The sequence below is a fragment of the Gekko japonicus genome, unplaced genomic scaffold (assembly GCF_001447785.1).
Source record: "Gekko japonicus isolate JY-2015 unplaced genomic scaffold, Gekko_japonicus_V1.1 scaffold72, whole genome shotgun sequence".
NCBI classification, from domain to species: Eukaryota; Metazoa; Chordata; class Lepidosauria; order Squamata; family Gekkonidae; genus Gekko; species Gekko japonicus.
The window spans coordinates 1,291,912-1,303,180 of record NW_015168046.1 but is presented as its reverse complement, the minus strand read 5'-3'; the positions used below and the strand labels follow the sequence as shown (position 1 = coordinate 1,303,180).

At 41.8% G+C, this 11,269-nt stretch overlaps 1 protein-coding gene across 3 annotated transcripts in view; it reads left to right on the top strand.

Moving 5' to 3' along the window:
• USP25 (ubiquitin specific peptidase 25) overlaps nt 1-11,269 on the top strand; it is a 113,371-nt gene that overhangs the window by 31,957 nt on the left and 70,145 nt on the right. For all 3 annotated transcript variants that reach the window (XM_015414283.1, XM_015414284.1, XM_015414282.1), the window contains exons 6-8: nt 7,490-7,576; nt 9,485-9,622; nt 10,634-10,710. In XM_015414283.1, the coding sequence (XP_015269769.1) occupies nt 7,490-7,576; nt 9,485-9,622; nt 10,634-10,710 (302 nt within the window). The remainder of the gene's footprint in view (nt 1-7,489; nt 7,577-9,484; nt 9,623-10,633; nt 10,711-11,269) is intronic.

Genomic DNA, 11,269 nt, shown 5'->3' with positions numbered 1-11,269 from the left:
CCAGCATCTATAAATGTCACAGATTTTATTCAAATGCTTTCGTGTTATATAACACCAATAAAAGATCTTATACTGTGGCTGTCATAAGGATAAACACATATATTCATTAATAGATGTATAAAAAAATTGTGTACTTTATTGAGACTACCTTAACCTGTAGCTCTAACATATAGCCCTTAATTTCCTTAGGCTTCAAATGATCTTATACCTCCTGCTGATAGGCCTTCAAATCTTCAAATCTGTGTTTAGTAATGATTGCCTTATAATGGTTTCTCTCATACCCAGTGAAGATCCGGAATCAGTACTTTTTTCCAAAATCTACTTTTTCCATAGATTCCAGTTTCCAGTACATGTCCTAGAACTGAACCTTGGAACTGCATTAGCCTTGTAATCTCCTATTAATTATGAACATAACACAAGTTTGTTGAGATTTTGTAACAACCACTGTCTGTGTAATACATCATAAATTCAAAACAGACTCCAGTCCAGGCATTTAAACATTTTTAGTATTACAGTTTTGTGTCTAGTGTACAGAATTGTGTGTCCAAATTTTTTTAAAAATTAATATGCTTGTCTGACAGCCAAAATAGGTTGTGTTCAAATAGCCATCACATTTACTCCATGTGGGATAATTTTGGATATTACCTATTGCAGTATTCATTTAACCACAGGCCTGTAGGCTCCTTAGGTTGCATCAACTGTGTGACAATATTCATATTTCTTGTAGATTTTGTGGACCGTATGGCTGTGGTCTTGGTATTGTGGTACCTGACATTTCGCCAGCAGCTGTGACTGGCATCCTCAGAGGTATAACACAGAAAGAAGGAGTACTCTCTGTGTCAATGTGTATTTCATCTTTCTGTGTTATATCTCTGAGGAGCCCAGTCACAGCTCCTGGCGAAACATCAGGTACCACAATACCAAGACTACGGCCATACAGCCCGGTAAATCTACAACAACTAATGGACTCTGGCCGTGAAAGCTTTTGACAACATATTAATATACTTTTCCTAGAGGTCTTTTGAAGCCTGACACATTTTTATAGAAATCAGAAATATATAATGTTGGCTTCACTACTCAGTAAGATGCTGTGCTATGTAGAACAGTGTTAAAATAAAATGAAAACAATCTTATTCTGCTACTATTACAAGTTTCCTTTTGGAAACCTGTACTGACATGAAATGAGTTTCCTGGGTGTTCTCTGTTTTCCAAGTGTTTCCTTTGCTTGTCACCATTTCCAACTTGAGTCAGCATTTCTTTATATTTGTTCTGTCAGAGGTTAGTCATCTTCCAGAAAGGAGAAGCTGCTTTCAGCATGTGGTAACAAAAATACTGAGCCGTTTCTGAATGCTCAGTTCCATGTTTTTCTGTGCATGTGTCACAGCTAAGCAGAGATCAGGACTTGTAATTACAGAATCATTTACTTATTTCAGCAGTGCTGTAAAATAAAAAACAATGCTGAAAACAAGGACTCAAAATGCCTGTTTTCCATAAGTTTTATTAACCTCTATGAGATATGAAAGTACCTCACACTATTTGTTTTGTCTTTTACTATCTAGTTTTGATTTTTTTTTTCTGGTTGTGCAACAACAGTAACTCATCTTGTGTTGGCAGCACGAACTTTCTTCAGCAGTGAGGTTAAAAAGAACCTGGCTTGAATCCCATTTTGCTAATACAAACTCTTTCATTGCTTATGAACAGGGGAAGATTCCCACAGTGCTCTTTCATCTTGCTTTTTTGCATATTGTGGTTCTTTTCCTCTTCATTGTTGCCATAGTTACAGTAAAAATTCTAATTTTTATAACAGCTTTAGCATTTAAATCATTCCAGCATCATGGAGTTGATCACCAAATCATGGTTCTGTGAGAAAGTCTTCATGAGTTTGTGCGCTTCCACTTCTAATTTTCCTTTCTTCCTCTTGCACTTGGGCACTTCTTTGCTCTTCCTTCCACAGTATGAGAGAACAGAATTTGCTGTGATATCCAAACTGTGGGTATCTCTAAACATAATCTGCCTCTATACCAGGCATTGAAAGCAAATAGCTTTAGCTTCAGTTTCTGTCTTGGTTTTTAAAAAGGGATGTAGCACACTTATGCACCATTTTTCTACAATAGAAAGCACCGAACCCAACTTACTGGGGGCCACGTTTTTCAGCCCAGGCCTGGAGAAGAAGTCTTCCGGCTGCCAGCAGCCACATGGCTGTTACTGTTGCGCTGGGAAGTACAGCCCAACGGCGATTACTGGTCAGCCATCTATGTCAACGGGGTCCACCTGCACCACGAAGAACGCCAATTTCTCAGGGGTGCCATCAAACCAGGAGTCCAGGAGCTCTGTCCAGGGTTTTTTTTTTGCGGTGCCTGATCCCCCGGAGGCCCAGGGGGAGGAGGGGGAGGGGGGAGGCAGCTGAGCCGGTGGGGCCGGTGCAGTCGCAGCTCTGCCTGGACAACGTGGGCCACCAGCCTGGGTATGTCCATTAGAGCCTCCTCTAAGGCGCGCGAAGTCCGGACCTGCGACACCTTGAGTTGGGCCAGTCATTCTTCCCAACTGCCCTCCTCATCCCCACTTCCACGGTGTGGTCACTTCTTTGGTCTGTCATACCGTCTTGAACTCCTGGACGCTGGAGTCAACATCCATGTCTCTCGGGTATTGGCCTTGAACAAACCTCAGTGGCACTGCATGCCTGATTCTTTGGGGAACTGGGGGATGGTTCCCCTTCTGCTCCAAGCACCGAAATCTTCATGAGCAGCACCAACACTTGTTGGGTGGTGACCGGTATGTTGGTCACCGGCTTGAGCAGTGGTAACTGGCACCTCCTCTGCCGTAGTTACCGTTAGCTCGGGGTTCTCATCTCCACTCATCTCAAGATGGAGAGATACGGGTAGAGGCGATATTGGATTCCTGACACTTTGTCAGGGTTCCCATCAATCACACTCAACACCAGGTCTTCAGTAGATTCAGTTTATCAAGAGAGAAAGTACTCCATGAACTCTTGTGTCAGGAATGGTGGGAGAAGTGAGGGGCCCCTGGGATATACCCCCTTCAAAGGAGCCCCCCTGATACTACAAAGCCAATAAGCAAGCACTACCAAGCGCGAGCTAAAGCCCAGCCATTAGATTCCCAGTGGAAAGAGCAGGGAAGAAGCGCCCAGAGCTTCAAGGACACCTAGTGAGATAAGCGCAATAACAGGGGAGGAAGGGTGGGGAGTGAGTACACCCATCTGCCTACACATTCCAAGCCATGGCAGCGTTAGCTGACACATATATAGTTGTACAATTTGCATATTTAATTTAAGTTAAACGTACCAAAATTGCAGGTGTTCCCAATAGTTCAAAAGGAGCTGCAGACAGTTACATCCTAAGTGACTCCTAAACCAACTTGCTGGCTCTCATGAAAATACTTCTTAAAAGACAATTAAGTATTACATATACATAATCAACTATATTCCAGTGTGGCTGTTAGAAGTCCTTTGGCGTGTAGTTGAATAGCATATTACTTTCTTGCTGGAATAGGCTAAGGCAGCCTTGCAAATAAACTGACAGATAACTGGCCAAAAAGCAGATAAATGTAATAGCCTGCATTTGGCTATATATGCAAATTTAAAACTACAATGGAGTTTCTGCTACAAAAAGACCCAAATCCAGTATTTTACAAGTCAATATCTGTAATCTATTCATTGCTTCTTTGCTCTCTTTACATATGCCCTTAAACTTGGTACAATTGAAATCCAATCTTGTTTTGATCGTAGGCTTTAGCACAAGAATCTGAAGTAATAGTCTCTGGGTATTAGTAAAATGCCTTTTTACTCATCTCTACCCATAATCAGTCTTGCACAGTCTCAAGCTAAACTGCATTAATAAGTAGTTTCCAGTTAAGGCCATTTTCTCCTTAAGGTGCCAATTTCTGCTGCAAATACAAAAAGCTCATAAGGGTTCACTTCCTACTTTGTTTTGTGGCTCTTCCTTGGGCAAGTAAAATGTACTGAAAGAACAGCTTCTTTCAGAGGTAAACTACTGACGGGGGTGAGCAAAAAAATCCCTGGTATTTTTAGGGTTCAGATTTGGTAAATATCTGGGAAACCTGAATTTTTTAGGCTCCGTTATACCCTATGGGGCCAATGGTCCCCATAGGGTATAGTGGAGAATCAGTCTGGGGAGTATCTGGGGCTCTGGGGGGCTGTTTTTTGAGGTAGAGGCACCAAATTTGCAGCATAGCTGCTGGTGCCTCTCCTCAGCCTCTCCTCCAGTTTCAAAAAGATTAGACCGGGGTACTATTCTATGGGCCCCCAAGAAGGTGCCCCCATCCTCCATTGTTTCTAGTGGGGGGGAAGATGTTTAAAGGGATCGCAGTGCCTTTGAATGTGTTCACCAAGCTGTGACTCCATGAGTGAACTCTGAAGGTGTTTAAAGGGACCACAATCCCTTCAAACACCTCCAAGTGGTGAGTTCACCCGGAAGGCATTTAAAGGGACTGCGATCCCTGTTTATGCCACATGCACACCCCTACTACTGACTGAAAATTATCTTATTTGCTATGGCTGATTCCAGCAGTTGCTTTTCACTAGCAGAAAGGTATTTCTGCCGGGAGAAGGGGAGAGGGTATGTCACGTATTGTGTCCAGTGCAATTTCTGAGGGCCCTTAAACTACAGGACTAATGTGGTGTTTGCCCTGACCCAGATAGCCTAGGCTAGCTTGATCTAGTCAGATCTCAGGAGCTATGCAGGATTGCCCCTGGTCAGTATTTGGATGGGAGACCACCAAGGAATACCAGGTCATGACACCAAGGGAAGCAATGACAAACCACCACTGAATGTCTCCTGCCTTGAAAAGCCCCATGGGGTTGCCATAAATCAGCTCTGACTTTCTGGCAAAAAAGGAGGTGTTCAAGTGGTCTGTACTAGGAATGCATGTAGTAAAGTTCTGTTCCATTTCCAGAGATCCTGTGCTAAATAATACAGAGGATAATTGTGTGAAATAAAGCAGTAATAATAATGTATTAATTTAATAACTGTTTCAAACTTAACATGTCCAGTGAATTTTTGCAAAGGATTGTGCTGGTTAACATTAGCTATGGATAAGAGGCTATTTTTATTCACCAGCAGTAACTAGATGACCTGTCCATAACAAGCCTTGGATTTCTCAGGCCAGTTCATTGCCACTAGGGAGTTAGGAGAAGGAGACAGAATAAAAGATGTATGCATCCACAGTATCTAGTAATCAGAAATATACTGTGTCTGAATGCATTTAACTTAATTTCACAGAATTAAGTACAAGTAAGTGCATGGAGAATTCATAAAGAAAAATGACACATCTTTATGTTGGAGTCAATTTATTAAGCAGGTTTGTCTGGGACAACTTTCAACATTCATCCTGTTGCCCAACTATTTCAAGGTCATGTTTTGGTCCTTTTATTTTACTATTCAATTTTAAGACTTTAAAATTAACTCCCTTGGGTTTCCTATTGCCTGCTTAATCTAAAAGATGTTAAACAAGAGTAAACATTGAAATGTCTTTAGTTTTACTGCTTTGGCAAATTATCCTAATATCCATTGAGAATAATTGTATGATTAATAACTTTTATACAACTAGTGCATTCTGTGCTGCAGACTTAAGATAAGAATTATGTTCTTAAAAATCTCTCCTATATAATAATCCTTTTTTGGGGTGGCAAGATTCCAATCTCTCCCTCAGCCATTGGCCCGTCAGCCGGCACTCAAGAGTACTCGTATGCCATTGACCGGGTGCTAGGTCTGCTCCTCTTACCCGCCCACTCCCCCTTCAGCCACTGTGCCCTGTCAGAATTACTGGCAAACGGCTTTCTTTCTTGACGAAGATGCTTTTCCTGTGTGGGACTAACTTTCCCCTCAGTGGCTGTTAGTAGTTATAACGAAATGGCAGTTACCTGTGTTTGTAAGATGGCTGTGGTTCTTTGTTTAAAATGTTCCCCTGTAAGGTTTAATTGAACTATAGTTCCAGAGAGGGGCCTGCAGGGGTATCACTCACTGGGTTGAATGGGGCTTCCTCATCTGCTGGCCTACAGTTCCCAGCTGCCCCAAGGCCAAAAAGTGTGGGAAAACAGGGACTGTCCCAGGGCAGTCTTCATCCCTGGGAGCAGCAGAAATTCAGCCACTCCACAGTCGGCTGGACTGGGGAATGAATGGAAGTTTCCCTGCTCTCTTGGGCAAGAGAGAGAGGCTGAAGTATAGCCACAGGACGGTCCAAGGAATGATCCTATCCTGAGTCCACAACCTCCAGAGGTAGAGAGTATTGTGTGTAGTGAAAGAGGATTGCGTTTAACCCCTGTTGATTTATGCCCCGTTGATTCATAGTGTGTGCTTACTTCTACGGTGTGTGTGTGCTCCATAACTGTGTAAATAGTTAAATAAATTCTTTAATTTGGGCTAATAATCTGTGTTGTGCTCTGACCACATAGTCTTCCCTGCTCTGCACAATACCAAAGGGAGGGGATTGCCCAGAGATGCAAGGAAAGGCCAAACCCTTGGGTTGCCAACTTGGGATTCCATCTCCAAGTAGGAAGATTCGGCCAGAGGGGTCTCACTGTCCCTCTAAAAAGGCAGTGACGATTCTGTGAGTGGTGGCAGCGAACTTAAGGAGTGAGATATGCCCATGGGACGAGGGTGGGAGGCAAACAGCTGAGTTGTAAACTGTAGCCCATTTTGCCATGGTAGGCAACCAAGCTTGGTTCAGACAAAGGAAGGAAACCCTTTACAGGCCTTTGTGAGAACTCATTGGGACCAGTCCTGACTAGGGTTGCCAGCTCCAGGTAGGGAGATTCTTGGAGATTTTCTGGTAGAGTCTATGGAAGCCAGGGTTTGGGGAGGGGAGAGGCCTCAGCTGAATAGAATGCCATACAGCTTACCTGTATGGAAAGGTGGGAGGAGATGGAAAGCTGACATCAGAGGGACAGATAATGGCAGGTTGATGCTTGGCTTAGAAGGATATAGGGTTGCGAACTCCAGGTTGGAAAATTCCTGGATATTTGAGGGGTGGAGCCTGGTTAGGGTGAGGTTTGAGGAGGGGTGGGGCCTCAGACAGGTAAAATGTCATAGACGCCACTCTCCAAACCAGCCATTCCCTCCTGGGTAACAATTGTTGCCAATCTCCAGGTGAGGGCTGGAGAACACTCAAAATTACAACTGCTCTTCAGGTAGCAGAGATCAGTTCCTCTATATAAAATGGTGGACTCTGTGTCATTAAACTCTGCTGAGGTCGCCACAGCACATTGACGCTGAGTGACCAAGGCCTTGGGACTCTCCCAGATCCTCTTTCTAGCGCTAATTGTATTTATTTCCACAACGAGCCTTATTCCTAGTATAAATATAAAAGGCACTTTGTATGGAATACATCCCCAAACCAATTAGGTACTTCAATTGTTTCCCATGTATTCATGTGTAAATAACCCACTAATTTTTTGCCAAAAAATTCAATATTTGAAAAGTTGTAAAAAAATTCACTGTCTTTCCTCCTCCAGTCATTATTTCATTTGCTTGAATTCCGAAGACTGGTCTTGAATTATAGTCCTCCTGCAAGTGCTCAAGATCTGCCCCGGAACCAAAAGGTATAAGTATAAATATATATTGCTCGTGGAGTAAGACAATGTTCCTTTTATGTCTTGTATCACATTCTGTTATCTTTCAGTTTCGGAATACTCCAGATGAGTTGTTGAAAGTGAAGTTTTACATAGATGTCATTAGATTATGGAACAGCGATAAGATCCATGTGCTATTCATAGAGGCTGTAGTTCAGGTAGTAGGGGATTCTAAAGGCATGTGGAGCAGCTGCTAAGTTGTCAGTACAGTGCAAGTTTGTACTTTCTGGAGGAGTAGGAAGTGGATTTCACCTGATATTAAAAGGCACTGGAATAACTGTGTGCCACTACTCACAAGATAGGTGCTACAACGTTTCGTGTCACAGCTACAATAAGTAGTAGGATCAGGCTTTACATATTGTCATTTCTATATGATATTGTTTGAAGTATTTGTGATCTACTTTATTTATTTTGTGAACTTTTATCCTGCCTTACCCCATGAGTAGGCTCAGGGTGGCTTACAACATATCATCCAACAATAAAACAACAACATTAATGAAAAAAAGGACAGTTCATTAAAATATTAACTCAGACCATTTAAAATTTAGTCAACTAATTTGAATATCTACTGGCAGCTTGGCAGATAGTTTCTTCTTCTTTCAATGTCTGTTAGGCTCATACCATGGAGGGTGGGGTGCATTCTGCTTAAGCAGGTCAGGCACACCAGGTGCCAAAGATGTAGGAAGCGCCAAGTTTCCTTGAGTAGGGGAGGCCAATGTTATTTGATGTCTGCCGTCTCAACCAAAGGCCTGGTGGAATAGCTCCATTTTGCAGGCCCTGCGGAATCGCAATAAATCTCATAGGGTATAGAAATATGCAAAGCGTATGTGGTACGAACATATGCAAAACACATATTCTACCTCTAGGTCCTGGTTTGTCCCCAATGAATGAATATATGCAAATTATTTTACTGAGTCAGTCCATTGGTCCATCTTCTCAGTATTGCCAAGTTTGATTGGCAGTATCTTTCAAAGGTATTGGACAGAGTGGTCTTTCCCAGCCTCTACTACCTAACTTTTTAATTGGTGATGGCAGGCGTTGAACTTAAGTTCTTTTGTATGAAACAGTACTAGCTGATAACTATTTTCGGTATAGTAATTCTTAAGTAATTAAAAATGGGGCTTTGCTTTCAGGTATTGGGATGTGATTTTAAATTTGCTGTATGTGCTTAGCCCGGTGATCCTCTTTCTATAGAAGAAATGTGGTATTGCCTCAGGGCTGTATATGTCTGATTTTTAATATATTCATTGTGTTCCTAATTTGGAAAATAGATTCAAAATCTTTATGGAGAAAGGAACATGAATAGTATTTTGGGACAATGGAGTAGATCCTAATTTCTATGAGTTTTATTAAAACACTTCCACCTCCGTTTATCCCTTATGAAAGTGTCAGGGCACCTACACAAATAAATGGATTCACTGATAGCCCTCTGTGCAGTCCAAAAAACCTCTGCCAAGAGTTGGGTATACCCTCTAAACAACATGCCTTGTGGCCTTGAAAACTCAAGTCAGAAGGCAGGAATCAAGCAAAATCTACCAGTGGGAACAAGTTCAGTTTTGAGGCTTGCTTGGCTTATGCAAGAGGAAAATACAGGATACACACCTCCATGTGTCTGATTTTGCCATTCTGCTGCAGTCTCCGTCCTGTTTTGCATGGTATCTTGTTCTGGGGAATCATCCAAACATAGAGACTTTTTGAAGTGCACAGAGTGAAGCTTGGGTAAGGAGAACGTAGAGAAGCACAGCTTTATGCATACTCCGAACCTTCAGGATTCAATGCAATGTTTTGGGAGGCTTTAGAGTATAATACTATTTCAAAAGCTACAATGCTTAGTAGGGGGGAAAATAACTTCACTATTTACGTTCATTTTGAATACAGGAACATAGAAATTTGCCTTTTATGCGTGAATTAAGATACCTCTTTGCACTTCTTTTTGGCTCCAAAAGAAAATATGTTGATCCATCAAGAGCTGTTGAAATTCTTAAAGATGCATTCAAGTCGAATGACTCCCAGCAGGTAATGTAGTAACCATCTAAATATTTAAACTACTGAGGCCCATTTGTGCAGAACTGAGGGAAGAAGTTATAGAATCTTATAATTCACATGAATATCAGTGGGTGTTTAAAAACTTATTAAGAAAATGTTCATACAGATACTTTAAAAAGAACTGGTGAACAAGCATCCATTCTTGGTGGACATCAGGGCATGTTAGAAAAGCTGCATGAGCAAAAATGTGCCGCTGTGGTACTTCAAATATTTATTCTCTGGTGTCTGTGTTTTCCATGACAACTAAGGACATTTTTTTTAAAAAGGAGATGACAGGATAAGATCACTTCTTCTCTTATCCTGGAATGACGCTGACTTCTCAAAGGTCATGTATTTCGATGGAGGATTGTTTGATTGATCCCCAGTACTGCCTAATATTTGATTACTGTCAGATATTCCATTATAGTATTGCTTGTTAGCAAGGTCATTAATGGGATGGCTTGCTCTCTATCCTTGTAGCAGGCCAAGTAAAGCTTATTATAGCTGCAGGTGTCTCCAAGCAGGAAGAATTGCCTTACTGCTTACTTAGCACAACTGTGTTCAAAAACTGACTTTTATGTTTGAATATTGTAACAATTAATTTGTTTTTGTAATTACTGTCATATCTGTAGATGATTAACATGTTCTGTTTTAACATTAATTTTTTAAAAAATACTTTACCAATGTCTGACATTAACCAAATCTATATTGTGTGTGTGTGCTCGCCTGGAAGGCATGGTTGACTTCTGGCGACCCCTACAGGGTGCTTGGATGTTTTTCAGAGAGGTGGCTTGAGGAGCCTGCCTCTGCGTCCCTCCTCTGGTATTCCTTGGAGGTCTCCCTTCCAAGTACTTGCCAGAGTCGGCCCTGCTTAGCTTCCGAGATCTGATGAGATCGGGCTTGCCTGGGATATCCAAGTCAGGGCATTGACCAAATATTTTGACCAGTCAAACGGATATATGCAATTAAATGTGTCTTTTGTTGCTACTGTTCTTTCAACAGCAAGATGTCAGTGAATTCACTCATAAATTGTTAGACTGGCTAGAAGATGCCTTCCAAATAAAAGCTGAGGAGGAACAGTAAGTAGTTGAATTTACTATGTAATAAAAACAATACAGGAAATCTAATGCTGTCATTGTTCATGCAAAGAAGCTGAGGTGTGATATATGAAAAGTGGTAGAAGTGATGAAGTGAAGTAAATATTTGTAAATTTAACCTCAGGAATGGGAAAATGTCCCAGGCGCTTGACACAATCATTCCCAGACATCCTTTCGCAAATGTTAGAGCACAGGTAGCCCTTGGTTATTGAGGGGCTGCAGACACTGAAAAGACAAAGGAGATGGCTAGACTAGAGTAACAGGAAGACTCAGGATGAATCCAATAAGATGCTTCTTTTAAAGCATACTCTGTACAATGATGGCGGCAAAGAAACAGCACTTTTCTGCCACCGTTGTGTCTGCTCAGTGTAGGCCAGTGGAGCTGTTGCAGGTAGTCAGAGGGCTGTTGGGATCTGGCTTGCAAGAGGAAGTGGACTGCTCAATGGCCCACTGTGACTGTTTTGCTTAGCAGTTTGTCAATATTATTATTATTTTTTTGCAACTATTCCGAGTTGGACTCTACATCACAGAATCACAGAGT